Below are 21,737 nucleotides of genomic sequence, written 5' to 3' on the forward strand. Positions count from 1 at the left end.
TAACCACACTTTCAGGCTGAGAACAAGTGAATTACATTAAAAAAAATCTGTTTTAATTGCACCCTCAAGTTAGAATTAAAATCCGCTGAAAAACTACCTTTGTCCAGTTTGAATTTCCCGGTAAACAAAAGTCAATTAATAAATCAGTATCTAAACAGAATTATGATCCAGCAGTGCACTAAGAAAATATGCTGATATGCAACCCAGATTACAAGTGTTTTCTTGAAAATTACCAAAGATGAGAGTAAAGCAGCATACATAAATCCCAAGTACAGGACCAAAAGCACACACTTAACTGATTCTAATGCCCTCAAATGTTGTGATTTATTTTAAAAAAATGCATTGTAGCTATTGTATATTTACTGGCACTTTGTTGCATTAATATGCCAAATAACCAGAGTTACACATTAGTCCTGTCTTCACTACTTAATATATCGAAAACAGGTAGCTCGTTATTCCACATTCAATATGTAATTGTGACGACTCACCAGGTAAAAGAAGGCAGGACGAGCCTGAAGCACTCCGAGATCTAATTATTTTATTTTTTGTATTTTGCCACAAAACGGCAGGGCTTAGAGTGTTTTCAATATATGTTAAGTCCGTAGCAAGAGAGCGAGCTGTTACAGAAACAAAGATGTGCAGCAACAGTTTAAAAAATTAAGTTCCTGCTTGTGTCTACGGCTTGTTTTATGCACTAAGAAGGGCGGGATTGCATGCTAATGATGTGGAAGTCATGAATAATTAGTGAATGGGTGTGTATCTGGCGAAAAAAACAGAAGAGTGGGCATATAGAAAAAGATTCAGCAGAAAATTTCTCTCTTTCTGATGGGCGACTTGTCAAGGAAACCAACAGGCGCGAGAGTAAGTTTGACTTTAAAATGGATTGCTGTACCAATAAATGATCACTGGTAACAGCAAAAACAGTGGGAAAAAATGTTTATGCTGACCAAATGACATTTTAAAGTGATGGGATGATTAGCAAGGGGGGAAAATAACGTTCTAAAAGAGAAATCATAGGCGGTTTTCCGTAGTTGTCCTTTAAGAACTGGAAAGCACCTGCAGGATCTTCTACACTGAAGTCAAGCTAGATCACCTTTGCAGGCCCCCTCTGCCTTCTATTGGAAACTGTGAGTAAAAAAAGATTCTCTGCTGTGAAAGGATCATCAGTTAGAAACATTAACCCAAGTGTATCCACTTGTGTGACTGCTGTCAAGCTATACTCCTTGCTAAAGTGTCAGATTATATTGTAACGTTAGGGATCTGTCTGCAACCAAGAGTATTCCCTGATATTGAAAGTATGTGTTCACTTGGGCCTTTCTATTAGCAAGTTATAAAAGTTCACCTCAAAATAGGGACTTGTCTACATGCAAGTATTATATAGCAGCAGCACTGCCTGTGTTCATTCTGGAAGCTTCCAGAACTTCCCCCTGCAGTTTCATAGCATGTTTACAAATAAGTGACTGGATTTTACAAGTTTTTTTGTTAATTGTTCAGCTGCCAAGACTCATAGCCTGAATAACATTGCTGCATGTTATATTTCACCAAAACCCCTGTGAATCTGGCAGAAATTAACCTACCACAGAAAAGTGATAAATCAGTAACTGTTGCTGCTCAAGACACTGATATGCAGGGAGCAGAGCAAACCTTCAGATGCAAGGCCAAGAAGCCGTCTGTGAAATGCATGGAAGCTTATGATGCTCAGGGAAGAAATGACTGATGGTTTGTTAGAGCTATGGAACAAGTCTGATCACTGCATATCCATCGCTGATGAAGCCAACAATAATACTCTGCAACTCAGTGATGCACTCACAAGACTCAAAAAGGCTTATGGGAATTACAAAAGACTTGCTGAAAAATATTTTTCCTTCTTGCCAAGAACCCACATGGAAGAAGCATTGCAAGAACTGTCAGGCTTTACCTTTACTGAACAACAGAGACAGCTCATATTCTTACAAGGAACATCTAGGTTAGATGTCAGAATTTCACAATTACAGGAAACTGCATCCTGCCCTTCTACTTCTTCTGGAAGATCCAAGGGATTGTACAAATCAGTGAGATCCCTTTCCCAGAAATCATCCTTAAGCAGTCCATTGATTAGGGCCTGAGCTAAGGCTCATGTTCACTGCATTAAGAGGGAAGCAGCTCTTAAAGCTCAAGCTGCCCAGGCACAAGCAGAAGCTGCTCACAGGGAAGCAGAAGCTCAGTTAGAAGTCCTCCAGAAGGAAAGAGAGGAAGCGGCAGCCATAGCAAAATTAAGTATCCTGGAGCAAGCCACCAAGGAGGAAGAGCAAGAAGTGTCTCATCCCATTTTGAAAGCTTCAGAAGATCCTGCAAAGTGGACTTTATAGTTTGTCCTAGATCATAGCACTAGAAGTGCAAATGTGTCTTCAGTTATAGACACTCTATACAGTTCCTCAGTGCTACAGACAGAAGATGTCATACCTTCCAATGGTAAAGTTCAGATGAGTGAATTATCTGGCCAGTGCACTTCTCACCTTCCTGGAGATAATAAAGGCATTGTAAAACTTCCTGGGATGACTCCTGTACTTCCCTCAAAGTGGCCTTTACTGCCAACACATCTTGCAGGAACACCAAATTCAAAACCCTTGTTTGGATTGAATCCATCCACTACACCATTTGCTCCCTCAATCCAGTGGTACATGCCAGCAGCTGTTTCTGACACTGAGGTACCAGGCCAACCTGCTGAAATGAAAGGTGAAAAGACAGTTCTGACTGACTTTGCCAAATACATGGTTTGCCATGAGCTTCTTAACACTGGACTCACAAGGTTTGATCACCAGCCAGAAATTTACAGCAGCTGGAGAGCTATATTCAAAGCAGTAATCAAGAACCTGGACATTGAGCCTATGGGAGAGCTTGATCTGCTAATCAAGTGGTTTTGGCTGCAATCTTCAAAACAAGCATTGGGAGCTGAAAAGGGCCAGCACTGTCAGGAAAACTGGAATTTCACCCAGTACATCAACTTCCAGTAATGAAGAGAGATCTGGCAACCCCAAACTCCTGTGTCCCATTCACAACAAGCCGTAGCCTTTAAAGAAGTGTCACCCACTTAAGGAGAAACGCTTTGAGGAAGGTAAGGTATTCCTGAAAGACCATAATATCTGCTGTAGGTGCTGTGTATCTTCTGAACACTTCACTAGGGACTGTAAGGCTGTTAAGTATCTTGAATGTGACAACAAGAAGCACATCACAGCATACCATCTGGGTTCATCCAACCAGGTGCTTCGAGCCACTAGTGACTGTAAAGCCGCACCGAGTGACATTGGGGCGGGTGCCGAGCAGTAGACCACTCTTGTGTTCTCCAAGTGCACTGAGGTATGTGGAGACAGACTTATAGGTTCATAGGTTCATAGATGCATACTAGGCTAATGGCACCGGAGCCTTTACAAGCCTAGTCCATAGAAGTGCCCTGGCATCGTGCTGCCCGACGTTAGTTCACAGTGCCTCTATAAAGTAGAGCCACTGGACTGATCCCTAAAAGGCGATCTAAACAATCTGCCACAACTAATTTGAATGAGAAATTCACCAAGCAAATGTTTAGGTGACATTGGGAGAGCTAGCATACCTGAACTGTGAGAAGGACTCTGTAGCCTTAAAGATCCTTTGTTTATCCTGAGAATGGGCACATCATGTACCAGGAAGTACAGCGCAATACGAAAAGTCAAGCTGTGACAGCACAAGCAAGATAAGAGACACAGGTAAAGAAAACTGGGGCAAATAATAAGCGCAGAATTTCATCAAGGAAACAAAAATGGCAACTTTGTGGCAAATCTTGTGCTAAGGTATGTCTTGTCAAGGTTTTCCCTGCAGGACAACCAGAAACGGTAATGAGAATGTATGTTATCTTAGATGACCAAAGCAACCGATCTCTACAAGTCCAGAATTTTTTGACCTCTTCAACATTAACAGTGAATCATACTTCCTATACATGGCAAACATGTGCTGGTCAAGTGGAGACTTCAGGAACAACAGCGTATGGATTTATGATAGTGCCTATCTATAGGAACACACAGTTTCCTCTTTCCACGCTTACTGAATGTGATCAGTTGCCAGACAACAGGGAAGAGATACCCACTCCAGAAGCTGCATGTCACCAATTCCATCTCAAGTGCATAGCTGATTGCATTCCTCCTCTTGACAAGTGTGCCAAAATATTAATCCTTTTAGGCAGGGACATCCCAAGAGTTCACAAAGTGCACAAAGAGTGCAATGGACTTAATGATGCTGCTTATGCCCAGAGACGCTATTTGGGCTTTGTAGTAGGTAATTGGTGATGTCTGCTTAGACAAGACACAAAGACCCTACTATGTGAATTCCTGCAAGACAAACCTGTTAGAAAACAGATGCATTTCCCACGCAAAATGATGTACTTTTACTACCAACTGAAGCAGGAACCTAATTAAAGCTTAAAGCTGTGCTACGACATGGAGGAGGACATCTCTCATAAGACCATACGTCACAATGACCTCAGTGATGGTCTTTCAGACTACCTGCCATGAAACTAAGGTAGCTCTCACTATTGAAGACAAGGAGTTTGCTAAGTTGATGGACAGTGGATTTGTTAAGGACAGTTCCAAGAGTTGGACAGCTCCTCAACTCTTCTCCAGTCCAGCAAGCTATGTCTAGGTTTATCTCATTCAAGAGGAGAACTGAGAAACAAACTTGACATGAGAGAGCACTTTGTGACATTCATGCTGAAGATATTTGACAATAATCATGCAGAACCTGCTCCACCATTGACGAAAGGTGAAGCATACGGGTATCTCCCATCCTTTGGAGTCTACCACCCATGGAAGCCAGGACAGATCAGAGTTGTCTTCAAGTCAAGTGCACAGTTCAAAGGTATCTCTCTATATAATGTTCTTCTTACAGGTCCTAATTTGCCCAACAACCTCACTGGAGTTTTGATCAGGTTCAGGAAGGAACCTGTTGTAGTTATGGCCGATATTTGGCAGATGTTTCACTGCTTCATTGTTCAAAAGGACCACAGAAATTATCTCTAATTTCTATGGCATCACAATGATCTCAATGATGACATCATAGAGTACCACATGAGAGTTCATGTCTTTGGTAATAGCCAATCCCCAGCCATAGCAATATGCAGACTAAGAAGAACAGCTAAAGAATGTGAAAAAGAGTTTGGTTCTGACACCCGACAATTCCTAGAAAGAGACTTTTATGTTGATGATGGCCTCAAGTCCTTGCCAAGAGCCAAGAAGCCATTGATTTGTTGAAAAGAACCCAATAGCTTTTGTCACAAGATAATTTAAGACTTCACAAGATTGTATCTAACAACAGTGAGGTCATGAAGACTTTTGATACCAGAAACCATGCACTGGACCTGAAGAATCTAGATCTAGCCACAGACTCATTCCCCACACAAAGTAGCCTTGGTCTACACTGGAATGTGAATTCAGACACGTTCACCTTCCAGGTCTGAATAATGAAAAAGCCATTCACCAAGTGTAGGGCTCTTTCAATTGTGAATAGTCTGTATGACCCTTTAGACTTTGTGACTCCGGTCACCGCACAAGGAAGAGTGATAGTAGAAGAAAGGAGATCATATTTTCTCAGATGCATCCACAGAAGCTATCACAGCAGTTACCTACCTTAAGGTAATTGATTCTTTTGGACAACCAAGAGTGAGTTTTGTGTTAGGAAGGGCCAAGGTGGCTCCTAGCATTGCACACACCATTCCTAGACTTGAGCTGTGTGGGGCAACTTTAGCTATAGAAGTTGCAGACATTTTGCAAACTGAGATGGATATTGATCTTGATGCCATTGAATTCTACACAGACAGTAAGGTCATTTTGGGACCACGGTGGTGCAGCGGTTAGTGTTGTCACCTCACAGCAAGAGGTTCTTTAGTTCAATTCTTGGCTGGAGTTTCTTCAGTGCAGAGTCTGCATGTCCTCCCTGCAGTCGAGTGAGCTTTAAAGACATGCAGGTAGGTGCGTGAGTGTGTGTATGTGTGTGTGCCTTCTGTGAAGGTTGGGTACTGGGCTGGTAACTCGACACTGTAGAACTTCACTGCCAATTAATAGCAGACTGATGATCCACTGTGGTGATCCCTAACTGAGAAAAGTCTAAAGACAAGACATAACACCATCAGAAGATTGTATGTGTATGTAACCAACAGAGTGAAACATACAAGAAAGTCATTGTGTTCTGTCCAAGTTGAATCCTGCAGATCTTGCCACCATTTCAATATTAGCTGCCAAGCTTGTGGATTCCCACTAGTTTTTGGGACCAAAGTTCCTGTTGCCTCAGTCTTCTCTAACATTTGACAATGACTCCATGTTTGAACTTCTTGATCCAACCAGTGACCCTGAGATTCATGAAGAGGTTACTTCACTGACCTCTGAACTATGTTTAAACTCTAGCTTCGGGACAAGGCAATTTGAATGCTTCTCTTCCTGGACAAGACTTAGAAGCACCATAGCATTGCTGGCTCATATCGCTCAGAGCTTCTGCAAGTCCAACCAGATGATGAGTTGACATGGATGGCATACATGCAAGAAATCACCTAGTGTGTCTGAAGATAAAAGGATAAAGTTGCTCATCATACATCATGTACAAGAGGAAGTCATCTCAGAGGAGTTCAAGTGTTTGAAAGGTAAAGGACAGATCTGTCAGAACAGGCTGCTGTACTGGTTCAACCCAGTCATAGATGGTTATAGCAAGATCAGGGTTGGTGGTCATTTGAATAGATCAAGGTTACAAGAGGAGGAGTGGATCCCTGTGATTGTACCAAACAAACACCTTGTAGGTACCCTACTTATCTGATATTACCATGAGCAAGTCAGACCATCAAGGAAGAAAAGATGGAGCTGGATGAGGAGGAAAAGGACAAGGAAAAAGTAAGGATCAGCAGAGATGGAGTAGAGAAGGCCTTCTCCAGGCCAGTGATGGCCTATCTTACTCCTACCTCTAGAGTCTAGAGGATGATTCCAGCACTGTACCAGATGTTGAAGCTACCTGAACTTTTAAAGACTGTGCCACAAGTGATGCCTTCAGTGAAGTTCAAGTATAATGTTGTTATTGCTTGTGTTTTCTCTTTTCTTTTGTCTTACAGGTCCTTGGGCAAGAGCCTTCCGTATGGACAATTCGTGTTGGGGTTATATATATAAACAGTGGTATCTACAGAGAGACTGTATCAATTTAGTGAAAAACCTTTTAGTTGAACACTTCTTTGTTGAACGCTTATTGTCGAAAGTTCGATCCTTCGAATATCCATTTTAGTGATTTTTTTTTCTAAGGGAAAATGCTTGGCCAGCCTAACAAACATCATAAATTTCACAAAATTTAAAACCCACCAAGGTGGGGGTGGCTGCACCCCCCACATGCCTCCTAACTAAATATACCAACTCTGACATCACACTACTTTGGGGAAATGGGCAAATCCCCGATGATGGCCAAGCATTTTTTTAACCTAGAAAAACCATTCACTAAAACGGCTGTTCAGATTGCACCTTCGAAAATTAACATTCAACAAAGAGGGTTTTCACTGAAATGAAGTAGACCCATCCACAGATATCAGGCAGGGAGTGTGCTGGCATTGCAGCCTGTTTTCCTTTGTTTGTGTTTGGTATGTTCCTGCCCCCTGCTGTTCTTGCATAGTTAGTTAATACTGTCCTCCAACCTTTCTCTGTCTGCATGTGTTTCCTCTTCATGTGTAATAGTGTCCTCAGCCTAAGCTAGTTGGGGCTGCAGAAATTACCATCTTTTACCTCCTGAACCTGTTGTTTCCTATGAATTTCTAAAGGGGAATAAAAAGAATCATTGGAATGTTCAGCAGCATTTTTGTGAGTAAGCTATCTGTCAGCTTTGTCTATCAGCAAATAGGTAACGCTATCCACACAGACTGGGACTCAGGATGGGTAACTTTTGCATAACTTGACATTGGTGCCAGAATACCCTATATTCATATTACACACAAACACACAGACAAGCATAAATACATATGCAGTATAATAAATAGGTTTAACCTTTGTTGACCAGGTCAGACCCACTAGGCCATAGACATCATTCCAGGGGAGACTTGAGGTGGTATTCATACTAATTAGGTAAGATTTGGCCAGGGCACAGAGGAATTCCCCTAATACCACAGGATCTCTTTCATCTACCTGACCTATAAGCAACTCAGGAAGATGGGACCTCAGTTTAATATCTCATCCAAAGGATGTCACACTTAGGAGGGAAGCAACCCCCAGTGTTTTGCTGCAATGTCAGTAATGGAAAATCAATCCAGTCATCTGGTGTAGAAGTAGAACCCACATCCTTCTGATGTCTTGACAGTCACTGTTGTAGTATTTTTAAAAGATGGGTTATAGCTTGCTAACATCATGCTGGGGTACAAAGCTTTATATTCCTAAGACAAACATCCTGATAATGCATAAGTATTTAAAATTGGATATACGTGTGAGACCTTCAGAATTTCTCTCCACCAGCTTCACTTGTCTGATCAGATAAGTACCCCCATTGGGGATCCATCCTTTCTAAACTTTTCACTGTTTTGCTTGTTAAATGTCATTTAGGAGGGGAAGTGCAAGTGCAGTAGGCAAATTCCATACAAAGATTTGCACACTAAGTATCTACTCTCTCTAGGCCCTGAACACGACTATAAAACATTTTCTAGCTGTCGGTCATTGTTCCTAAACCCTATAGTCTAGGCTTTACACACTTAATACCCTCCTTGAGACCCAACTCCTGAAACACTTTTCCCACTCCACCATATCTGAAGACCTAGATGTCCTCCTCCTGTCCAAGAAAAAGCTTAAAAGACTTAGAGGGGAGTCTCCTTCCATCATCTCAGTGGGACATACCCACTAGGTTGATGAATCCACAGTATGCCAATCATCTTCTCATGAGCCCTCTACCATGAACCTGCCAGAGGGTGGTACTGGTCCTGCAGCCTTGCAGATGACTGAATCCACCAGTGAACCATGACTCACTATTTCAGATGATCCTTGAGGAGTGCCTCAGTTTCTTATGTGAGAAGAGATTCCCAGTACTGTGATAGAAATGCACCAAGGCTCACAACTTCTGTAGCTGCTACTGGTGAATGTCTCCCCTAAGAAGAAAAAACAAAAACGTAAGCAGTTGATATCCCCTTCTGTGTCCGTGGAGAAAGAATGGATCAATTTTTTCAGAGGGGTTATTCAAGACAATCATGTCTCTGAAGCCTCTCCTGCCATTGTGACCCAGCATTTTCAGGTCATACCACAGAAACAGGTTTTAGATTCTTCTTCCTCTGAGGAGGATGCAGAAGAGGATTCTGAACATTCTTTGGACTAGTCTTCCCAGTTACATTCTCCAGAACAGATATCCTCAGATGAGGGAGATTAACTTTCTTCAGATTCTGCCTTGAAAGAGGCTTCCTTTGAAGAAACCTTGCAAAGCACAATGAAGCATTTTGAATGGCAATCCAAACACGTGTCTGAGGAGGAAAAGATATCCTGCAACTTATTATAGATGAGCACACCTGCCTCTCCTCCTGTTCCCCCAGTGTTAGATGCTTACCTAGAAACAATTCAAGCCAACTCTTCTACACTTGATAATCAACCTCCTGTGAGACAGGTTCTGCAAAGTTCCTGATTAACTAAAGTACTTCTAAAAAAACCCTGTGGCAGACCCGTTTTTAGTATACCTGGCCTTGGACAAAACTTCCAAGCTGCTTTCTGGCACTAATGTTTTACCTGACAAGTACAGTCAAGCAATAAACCAGTGAGGAAAAAAGTATATACTTTAGCCTTCAGATCTAATAACTACCAAACTCAAACAAGCAGATACTTACTCTGTGTATTACAGTCTATAAGCAACTCCATCACAGAGTCCCAAACACCAGAATCAGAGCAGTATATGTAGTCTCTAGTGGGCCAGGCCTCACAAATAGCTGGGTCCAGTATAGAATACAACTATGATGCTGTGGATGTTTCTTATAGGGTGGTTGTTACTAGCTCAGTGATCAGGTGGTATCTCTGGCTGAGAGGTCAGCCTATTCCAGAAGGTTTTAGATTTGTTAATCTCCTTTTTGGCTCACAAGTTGCCAGCCTTTTCAAGACTTTGCAGGAACAGAGCAAGACCGTGAAAGACTGTCATTAAATTTGCTTTTTACACTTCCCAGGTACCATAGAAATTATCCAGCAAAATCTATCTCCTTTGCTATGAGAAATCCTAGAACACCTCACAGGCAAAGGAAAATTCCTAAGAGAAGATTCACAGGGAAAAAAAGGGATACTCCTGGGAGGCCTCAGTTTAGCAATGGGCCCCTATGACTATATTCCACCTGTCCCCTTATCCAATCACAACTCCTCCACTCACCCTCTCACAAGGACTCTGTCTTTTTCTTTTCCATTCTGGGAAGCAGTAACCTCGGACAAAGGGGTCATAGACATTATCAAGGAGGGGTATGTTATGTGTTGTGAAAGCAGCCCATCAACAGGGGCATACCCCACCTCCTCCCAACCAAGATACACCTGCTAGACCATATTGTGCAAGACTTACTGGATCATGGAACCATAGTAGAGGTTCCCTCAACTGTTTTAGGAAAGGGATTTTACTCAAGGAATTTTCTTGTCCCTGGAAAAGAGGGTCAGTGTAGTCCTAACTGGACTTCTCCTGGCTAAAAACCTTCCTGAGAGTTCCATCTTTCAAAATGATGTCTTCACAAACTGTTCTACCCTTCCTATTTCCTTGAGCTTTTCTGGTATCCTTACACCTAAGGGATGCTTACCTATATATTCCTATCCATCCTTCCTGCAGAAAATTTCTCAGGTTCTTTAATGGGTCATCACATTTTCAGTTTACTGCTTTGCCCTTTGGTCTTTCTACACCTTCAAGAGTTTTCACAAAGCGTCTGGACACAGCTGTGGCTTTTTTTTCACACTCGGGGCATACAAATCTTCCCTTGCCTGGGTGACCTTCTAATACTTGGCTTATCCTGGGACACTGTCTTCAAGCATCATCATTACACTGTGTGACCTTTGACTCTCCTAGAGTTCACCAGCTAACATTCTTGGGATGCAACCTGGACACATTGGTCCTACATGCTTCTATTCCTCAGGGAAGGCTAATTCCCTAACCACTGAGTCCTTAACACTTTCTAGAGATGAGCATTGTTTGGCCAGACAAACCATGAGGGCCCTGGGAGTCATAGCTACCACCACCCCTATGTTACCCCTTGCCAGACTACAAATTAGGAAAATACAATGGTATCTGAAATCAATGTTGCCCCAGCACTCTCACCCTCTAGGTACCCTTATTCCTCTCTTTCCTTGCATTAAGAAAGAACTCCTTTGGAGGAGCAGCCAGGTTCCTCTCAACCCAGGTCTTCCATTCACCCCAGTTCCAAATAGCCAGGTCCTGTTTACAGATGCTTTAAACAGGGCAAGGAAGGCTTAGACAGGAGATCACAGGGTTCAACAAGAGTAGCCTGCCACTGTATTAAGAAAACACATCAACATAAAGGAAATGAGGGTAGTATTACTAGTCCTACAGACCTTCTCACATCTTTGTAAACCAGGACCCTGCTGGTGTATGGACAACACCACAGTGATGTAGTACTTAAGCAAGGAGGCTCAAGATCCTACTCCCTGTGCAGGCTGGCACAAGGAATTCTGGCATGTGGACTTCCATTTGACTCTTACACTTAGTCATGTTTATTCCCTCTCAGCAGAATGCATTGGCAGACTCCCTATGCAGGGACATGGGGGGCCGTCATGAATCATCCCTGAACATAGAAGCTTTCAAATCCATAACTCTCATTTGGTAGACTCTTCATATAGACTTCCTTGCTTCCCCAAGCATCACTTACTCCCACCTTTCTGCACAAGGAACTCATTACATCAAGTCTGTAGGACATATGCCTTCTCTTTCCAATAGACGGGGAAGTTCCTTTATGCATATCCCCCTTTGCCTCTGCTTCCAAGGCTCCTACTCAGGGCCCAGAATGAATCTCCAGAGGTCCACCTTCTGGCACCTTTCTGGCCAAGACAACAGTAGTTCCTGTCTATGTTTCACTTATCAAAGTAAATTATTGGAGAATCCCTCCAAAACCAGATCTAATCACTAATCAGAAAGGGTATCTCCTTCATACGAATCTGACTTCACTTAATCTACCATTCTGGATGATTGGATTCTAATCCCTACAAGACAGACCTTTTCTGAAGAGGGGGTTTGAGTCCTACAGGAAGCCAGGAAACCTAACACCAGGAAATCTTACACAGCCAAGTGAAAGAGATTCTCCGTCTGGTATCTTAAACAAAACTCCAACCGCTTCTATTGGATACCCCCACAGTACTTCAGTACTTATGTGAATTATTACATTCAGGGATGATCTGACATTAATACTTGCCTGTCCTGGGAGTGCTAGCTCATGCCCAGGACAGAGGTTAATGTTTTTCTGAGAGGTGTTCTACACCTTAAACCCCCAAGAAAGCTTACTACCCCAGCTTGCGACCTTAATTTTTCTTTTTTATTTTTGGAAGAATGTATTTTACCCCATTTAGGCTGGCTATTCTTAAATTATGCACTTGGAAAACAGTGCTCCTCCTGGCCTTGCCTTCAGCCTGCGTATGCTCAAAACTCCATGCTGTCATGGCTATTCCAGCCTTTTTCATCTTCCACAAAAATAGGGTGAACCTTGGTCCAGTCCTTCCTTCATGCCAAAAGTGGTTACCGACCTAACCCTTAACCAGGCAGTCATTCTGCCTACATTCTTCCACAATCTCCAGAGTAAGTGGGGAAAGAATCTTACACTCGTAGGTTCATAGGTGTTTACTAGGCTGATGACCACAAGGGCCTTTTTAAGCCTAGTCATGCATCTCAAATCTCTGACAAGTTCTGTTACTCTTGATAAGTGTAAGCATGGGCCTGGGAGATGAACCATTTACAGGTTGCCCATTTGCATCAGCAACATAGGTGCCAAACCAGGGATGAATTTCTGTTTTCCCATCCAATTGTCCAAGTTTCACTTGAATTGGATTAGGGAGGAACTCTGCTTCACATGGATGGGGAGCCTGTTCCATAGACGGGGTGGTCTCTGGGATACATACTTATCTCTCCATCAGGTCCTATTTATATTACAGGCAAGGTTTAAGTCTTTAGAATGGGTGATTCTGGTACTGTTTGTTTTGTGGATATGCAGGAGGTCCATCAGAGTGGGGTCTGACAATTCCCTGTATGCCAGGCATAGGTCTCCCCTCAAAAGCCTGTAGGAGACAGAATACAGGGATGGGGCCTTGAGGTGGTCTGCATAGGACATATTACTTATGCCCTGTATTCTTTCAGTGAGGAACCTCCGTTGACTTTCCAGTTGTTGGATATGCCTGGTTAGGTACATATCAAAGGGGGCATTGCACACAATGATAGGTCTGATGAATGTCAAATACAGTGGAACAATGACTTTCTTGGGCTTAAATGCTATACCTTTGTTTATAAGTTAGACTCCTTAGACATTCACAGACAACTAAGGTTTTACCTGGATAAAACTAAGGAACTCAGAAAAATAGACCAGTTCTTCATCTCCTTTATGGATTCCAAGTTAGGACAGCTAGTTTCCAAACTGTTGCTTCCTGGATCTGAAAGTTTATTTCCCTCTGCTACTCTCAGCATGGAAAGAATTTACTCACATGGCCAAAAGCACATTCCACTTCAGCAGTGGCCTCATCTGGGGCCTTCTACAAGGGGGTGGTTACCAGGTCCATTCAAGAAGCAGTTATGTGGTCATCTATCCATGCTAAACACTAAAAGACAGATGCCTTCTCCAGGTCCAGGGCACTCTTTGCCAGAAGTATTTTGTCCCCTTCTATTATTTTTATTTCTGTATTATCAGAAACACTGTACTTTTTACACTCACAGGCACACAATCATTATCCTAGGATATTACAGCTTTTATGAGAGGGAACTTGTTTATCCTTTTCAAACTAAGCCCCTCCTAGCTGACCAGTCTCCTTCCTAGGTTTTCTTCAGGCCACTGCTGGCTTGGAGATAGACTCAGGATCTAGCACATATGTCTGATTTTTATATCCCTACACTGATGAGCTCAGGTCATTATCCATATATACATCCTAGGAATGTAAAGCTTTAGTACTCCAGTTAGATGTCAGTAAGCTACAACCCATCTATTAAGAATATTGCAACAGTTGTTTAGGAGCTCTAAGTTTAAGCAAACTGTAAAATGGTTACTTGTCATTCTCATTTATTCCAGGAATTCTGCAAGCATTCAGTTTTAGCTGCCTTAACAGCTCACTGTATTTAACTGTTTCCTTCCAGACACACTCCCCTCAAGAATGTTTAAATTGACGTTAGGTAGATAGATTGGGCAAAACAGGTGTAAACCTTATTGTGATGGTAACAAACATTATGATAAAGCAACGTATCCTTTTCACCATTATTATTTGTTCTTTCAATGGAACCTTTTGCTACATATATCAGAAACAAGCAAAATATAAAAGGCTTTCAAATTAATAAGAACCATTCTCCAAAGATACAATTATTTATTGATGATGTTTTTAATGTTGGGTGATATTGATGGTTCTTTGCATGATGTTATAAATACCTTAAGCAAGTATGAAATAATTTCAGAGCTTAAATTTAAGCATAATAAATCCAAAACATTACTAATTAACAAAAAGATCAACAAAAACCTAAGAGAGAATAGCCTGTTTAATTGGGAGAATAATGTATTAGAATATTAGGGTGTCAGTTTAAAGAGTACATGGAAAGAGTTTGTTAAACTAAACTACAATAATTTAATAACCACCATTAGTGAACTAATCAAAAGAATTAAAATTATAATTTTACCTAAAATTTTGTTTTATATGCAGTCATTGATACTATCACCTCTGAAAAACTTATTTAAAAAATAGATTCCATGCTACTTAAATTTTTATGGTTCCCCTTAAAACCTAGGATTGCATATAAATGGCACATCAAAGCTTGGAACAGTAATGGAATAGCATTATATAGCTTAGATCCACATTCCAAATCAGTTATAATTAATGTAATATTACATTGGATCACACCTACCTATATATGTGGCTGGAAAACAATACATGAGATTCATATAACTGATGTCAGAACTGTAGAAAATTAATTTAAGGAACAATATGGAATAACTAGAGTTCATTGGCTTTTACATTAATTTTGTTTATTTAATAAGAAGTTTGATCATTTTTCTTATGGCATTAATCAAATATTTAATAACTTTAAAAATATAATTGATTGTAATTACATTAAACAATTTCTTTTTCTTATATTCCCTAGAGGAGCAAACTCCCCTGATTGCCTAGATTCCTTCAACATCAATGCGATGCAAAAATTAAAGGAAAATAACTTGATATTCTGGCATCAGTTTATTGAAAATAAGAGTATTAAAGCAATAAACTCTCTTTTATGTATTTCTGATAATAGTCAAGACATTTGGTTGTTCATACGCTCATTATGGCAGTTTATAGAAAATAAAATGAGAGTATCAGTCAACCTAGAGACTGAATCTGTACCTAGTTTGATTCAGCTTTTTATTAGGTGTCTTGAAAAGACAGATAATCCAAAATTAAGTATCTCACCTATCTATAAGATACTAAGAGAAGACACTCTAAAGTTTGACTCAGATTTTTGGAATTACTATGTAAAGATTAATGGAGAACAAGTATCTGATGAATCCAAAAAAAATTGTTATTGAATTCTACGTGTGGTACCTCTTCTTCATTATATTGGATGTATATAAAGAAATTTATGACTAGGAGTTTCTATACTCCACATAAAATAAATCTTATACTCAAAAACAGTGAAAGTAAATGTTGGAAATGTGATGAATTACTAGAGGCCAACTGGGTTCACATGTTCATTGAATGTAGAAATGTTATTCAACACTGGGAAGACTTCATATATTTTGTAAATGCTTTATGATCTGGTAACTGTCATATTTCTAACTCACTAATCCTACTCAATGTTCCTATACCTAATGTAATACCTAAATCTCAGATTCAATTACTCTGGTCAATTCTTACAATTGCCAGAAAAGTTATTACTTTGAACTGGAAAAGTAAACAATATTTGATGATTAAAGATTTTTATTAATTTGGCAAAAGTTGTTTGTAAAAAAAGAACTGCAAACCATTTGTTATAGAACTCATAACATTACTCATAAAAAAATAGCTTGGCAAAAGTTGGAAAACCTTTTGAATAAATACTGATAACTTCTCATGGCTAAAATGATTGTTTATCATGGATGAATGTAAATATTGTAAATAGTTTTGTTATTGTATTATTGTATTTGTTATATGTACATTTGCGTATGTTTATAATGAAAACAAAATAAAAATGTTTTTGAAAAAAAAAATAAAGCAACATGTTGTGAATTCAATTCTGGAAAAGTGAACACATAACAGCTCCACTTATTGAAGAATGACTGGGTATTTCAGAGTAGTGTTTATTACCACAGAATTGTGCTGGGTTTTAAAATGTATTTTTTGTTAGATAACATTTAGCGTTACTTCTAAAGTTTGATAATTACAACAATGTCTAGTATTTTTCAGTGGCAAAATTCAAACATAAATAGACACATTATCAGGTGCTCTCTTGTGGATAAGCAGTCAGATATGCATACTGAGAACCACCTAGCTGTTTCTGAAACTACAATATGTAAAGTTTTCCATTAGAAATATACAAGGAATGGTCTACTCTTTTTTAAAAACAGAGAAAAAAATCCTTCAAAATGACAGTACTTTACAATAAAAACACTTGAGAGACATACAGAAGTTGTTTTCTAAGCACAGTAATGCAGCTTAGTGGTGGCTATTATAAGGAAATATGTCTTCCTAGAGTGGGGGGGGGTCCACATTTCTGGTGTTGAAGCTGACAACGCTCATGCACAGTTTGTTCTCTTCCTATAATCCTGTCAAGAACTATTGTTTATATTTGTGTGTAAGATGAGTACTGTGGTACAGTTCTTAACATATTGGGATTACCTGCAGGAAGGTATGTGCCCAGCCAGCCCACGTCCCAAACCTCTGTAAACATATGAACACAAACAGATTCCTCTTTATGTAAGGATACATACCTAAATCCTTGATAAGGAGGCAGTCAGCCCTCATCATTTTTTTTTGTTTGCCAGTAAAGATGAAAGTTGTGTTCTGTGGATGGAGAGCTTACATCATAAATCATTTTTGGAGATTCAAACTGTAGTACCCTGCCCTTTAAAGCTATGGATTAAAGCAGATACATGTAAGTATAAGGGCAGTCTCCATGCCTGATTTATGTACATGTACGTATAAGGGCAGTCTCCATGCCTGATTTATGTACATGTAAGTATAAGGGCAGACGCCATACCTGATTTATGTACATGTAAGTATAAGGACAGTCTCCATGCCTGATTTATGTACGTGTAAGTTTAAGGGCAGTCTCCATGCCTGATTTATGTACATGTAAGTATAAGGGCAGTCTCCATGCCTGATTTATGAACATGTAAGTATAAGGGCAGTCTCCATGCCTGATTTATGTACATGTAAGTATAAGGGCAGTCTCCATGCCTGATTTATGTACATGTAAGTATAAGGGCAGTCTCCACACCTGATTTATGTACATGTAAGTATAAGGGCAGTCTCCATGCCTGATTTATGAACATGTACGTTTAAGGGCAGTCTCCATGCCTGATTTATGAACATGTAAGTATAAGGGCAGTCTCCATGCCTGATTTATGTACATGTAAGTATAAGGGCAGTCTCCATGCCTGATTTATGAACATGTAAGTATAAGGGCAGTCTCCATGCCTGATTTATGTACATGTAAGTATAAGGGCAGTCTCCATGCCTGATTTATGTACATGTAAGTATAAGGGCAGTCTCCATGCCTGATTTATGAACATGTAAGTATAAGGACAGTCTCCATGCCTGATTTATGAACATGTACGTTTAAGGGCAGTCTCCATGCCTGATTTATGAACATGTAAGTATAAGGGCAGTCTCCATGCCTGATTTATGTACATGTACGTATAAGGGCAGTCTCCATGCCTGATTTATGAACATGTAAGTATAAGGGCAGTCTCCATGCCTGATTTATGAACATGTAAGTATAAGGGCAGTCTCCATGCCTGATTTATGTACATGTAAGTATAAGGGCAGTCTCCATGCCTGATTTATGAACATGTAAGTATAAGGGCAGTCTCCATGCCTGATTTATGTACATGTAAGTATAAGGGCAGTCTCCATGCCTGATTTATGTACATGTAAGTATAAGGGCAGTCTCCATGCCTGATTTATGTACATGTACGTATAAGGGCAGTCACCATGCCTGATTTATGTACATGTAAGTATAAGGACAGTCTCCATGCCTGATTTATGTACATTTAAGTATAAGGACAGTCTCCATGCCTGATTTATGTACATGTAAGTATAAGGACAGTCTCCATGCCTGATTTATGAACATGTAAGTATAAGGACAGTCTCCATGCCTGATTTATGTACATGTACATTTAAGGGCAGTCTCCATGCCTGATTTATGTACATGTACGTATAAGGGCAGTCTCCATGCCTGATTTATGTACATGTACGTATAAGGGCAGTCTCCATGCCTGATTTATGAACATGTAAGTATAAGGACAGTCTCCATGCCTGATTTATGTACATGTAAGTATAAGGACAGTCTCCATGCCTGATTTATGTACATGTTAGTATAAGGGCAGTCTCCATGTCTGATTTATGTACATGTAAGTATAAGGACAGTCTCCATGCCTGATTTATGAACATGTAAGTATAAGGACAGTCTCCATGTCTGATTTATGTACATGTAAGTATAAGGGCAGTTTCCATGCCTGATTTATGTACATGTAAGTATAAGGACAGTCTCCATGCCTGATTTATGTACATGTACATTTAAGGGCAGTCTCCATGCCTGATTTATGTACATGTACGTATAAGGGCAGTCTCCATGCCTGATTTATGTACATGTACGTATAAGGGCAGTCTCCATGCCTGATTTATGAACATGTAAGTATAAGGACAGTCTCCATGCCTGATTTATGTACATGTAAGTATAAGGACAGTCTCCATGCCTGATTTATGTACATGTTAGTATAAGGGCAGTCTCCATGTCTGATTTATGTACATGTAAGTATAAGGACAGTCTCCATGCCTGATTTATGAACATGTAAGTATAAGGACAGTCTCCATGTCTGATTTATGTACATGTAAGTATAAGGGCAGTCTCCATGCTTGATTTATATACATGTAAATATAAAGGTGGTCTCCATGCCTGATTTATGTACATGTAAGTATAAGGGCAGTTTCCATGCCTGATTTATGTACATGTAAGTATAAGGGCAGTCTCCATGTCGGATTTATGTACATGTAAGTATAAGGGCAGTCTCCATGCCTGATTTATGTACGTGTAAGTATAAGGGCAGTCTCCATGCCTGATTTATGTACATGTAAGTATAAGGGCAGTTTCCATGCCTGATTTATGTACATGTAAGTATAAGGGCAGTCTCCATGCCTGATTTATGTACGTGTAAGTATAAGGACAGTCTCCATGCCTGATTTATACTTTCCCTGCCCTTCTAGGATACAGCAGGACTAAACCTGCTAAATGTGTTGGGGCTGAAACTACAAAAGTGATGATACTCAAACTTCTACAGTTATAGTAAGTTGTTCACACAACTGAAATATGTATATTTTTCATATGGATCACTGCTGCAGTAAAATTCTTGACATATGGAAGGCTTCCAAAGCTATATCAGGAAAGAAAGGAGGAAAAAGCAGTACTGTGTCCTTTTGAGCCTTAATCAAGACTGTATGAACTTGGACTTGATTTGTTATAAAGACTGTGCTTACAAATAGCTACTGTATGAAGGTTACTGTAGTAGACAGTACATTAACCAATGGGAATTGAAGAGGGAAACAATAGAGACAAAACTGTAAGGCATGTACCTGAAATTACCTAAAACTATGAATGATGGAAGTTAGATGTGAGGAAGATGGTTATTTTGGATGGAAGAGTAAATGGGAGAAGAAAGGTGAGAAAGGGGCTATATGTCAGTTTTACATAATTGTAAAGCAGCAGTTAAGTTTGTGATTTAGGCTGCCTGATGAGAAAGAGCAGTTGACTGAAATAAATTAATCACCTATTCAGAGTTGACCAAATTCTGATAAAAGAAAAAACTGCGCTACCCAACCATATTTTATTAGGGATGTTAATAAGATAATTAAATAGTTAATAAATGAAAATCCAAATATTTTAAATTGCTAAACTGTGTACACATGCCATTGTGATGAAATACATTGCATATTTGTTTTGTTCTTGTAATAATATACTTTCAAATAATCTACTTTAGGTATGAAGAGTACAGACTACAATGTGAATTGCAGTCAACAGCCAGCTCTTGTGAAAACACAGTTACATCACCCTAGAAGGAACCTTGAGCAGAGGTCTCAGCCTGGAAAGGACATTGACGAGGTTTATCTCACTCATGTACCACACCTTCCATCAGAGCATCAGTGCCACCAAACCCCTGAATGTGACAGTGGAACACCTGTGACACATCACCCGACAGAGCATCTACAGCTGCGAGCTCAGACAGTGAAGGTGTATGATGACCTTCCTCTCTCTCCTACACCAACACTTCACTCAGGACATGGCTGCAGCAGGAGCTCTGAATGTGACACAACTAAAGGATTTCACAGAAAGACAGAAATGCACAAATGTGCTGAATGCAGTAAGTCTTTCACATATGCCAGTGCCCTGAAAAATCATCAAGCTATTCACACAGGATTGAAACCATATAAATGTGCTGAATGCAGTAAGTCTTTCACATATGCCAGTGCCCTGAAAAATCATCAAGCTATTCACACAGGACTAAAACCATATAAATGTACCGAATGCAGTAAGTGTTTCAGATATCCCAGCGATCGTCGACGACATCTTGTCATTCACACAGGACTGAAACCACATATATGTACCGAATGTGGTAAGTCTTTTGTATGGGCCAACAGCCTAAAAAGTCATCAAACCATTCATACTGGAGCAAAACCATATAAATGTACTGAATGCAGTAAGTGTTTCAGAGATCGCAGCAGTTTTCGACGGCATCTTGTCATTCACACAAGACTGAAATCACATATATGTACCACATGTGGTAAGTCTTTTGCACGGGCCAATAGCCTAAAAAGTCATCAAGCCATTCATACTGGACCAAAAGTCATAGTAGAGAACTGTAAAAAGAGGGGAAGAATCTAAGTATGGCAAGCATTGACTACAAAAAATAATTTGATAGTATCCCTCCTTCATGGATAAAATAGTGTTTACAAAATGTATAACATACACCCCATGCTGATCGACTACATTACAGTGACCATGAAACAGTGGCAGACCACTTTGCAATTAAGCCATGATAAAGGACAAATTGTTATCTCAGGGATAAAAATTCAAAGGGGGAGATTCCAGGGTGACTCTCTGTCACTGTTGTTATTCCCCTTGCACTTAATCCATTAAGCTGTTTACTTAAATGCTTAGGCCATGGCTATAATCTGGCTCCTAGAAAACAAAGCATAAAGACTTGTATAGCTCATCAGATGAGGAACTGAAAGCACAATTATAAGTTGTCAAAACTTTTTCAGATGATATAAGAATGTCATTTGGTCTTGATAGATGTGCAAAAACAACCTTTAAAGCAGGAAAACCGCAATGCCAGGAAAACATCAATTTGGGACAAGAATGTA

At 40.0% G+C, this 21,737-nt stretch overlaps 1 protein-coding gene across 1 annotated transcript; it reads left to right on the forward strand.

Moving 5' to 3' along the window:
- The first annotated feature begins 3,848 nt into the window (after window positions 1-3,848).
- On the forward strand, window positions 3,849-21,264 carry LOC122814392 (zinc finger protein 850-like). The gene is made up of 2 exons (XM_044086976.1): window positions 3,849-4,284; window positions 20,354-21,264. Exons 1-2 carry the CDS (start codon window positions 3,849-3,851, stop codon window positions 21,253-21,255), a joined length of 1,338 nt encoding a protein of 445 aa, XP_043942911.1. The 3' UTR covers window positions 21,256-21,264.
- Window positions 21,265-21,737: the final 473 nt, after the last annotated feature.

This window comes from Protopterus annectens, chromosome 10.part0, assembly GCF_019279795.1.
Source record: "Protopterus annectens isolate FY-2018-M chromosome 10.part0, PAN1.0, whole genome shotgun sequence".
Classification (NCBI taxonomy): domain Eukaryota; kingdom Metazoa; phylum Chordata; order Ceratodontiformes; family Protopteridae; genus Protopterus; species Protopterus annectens.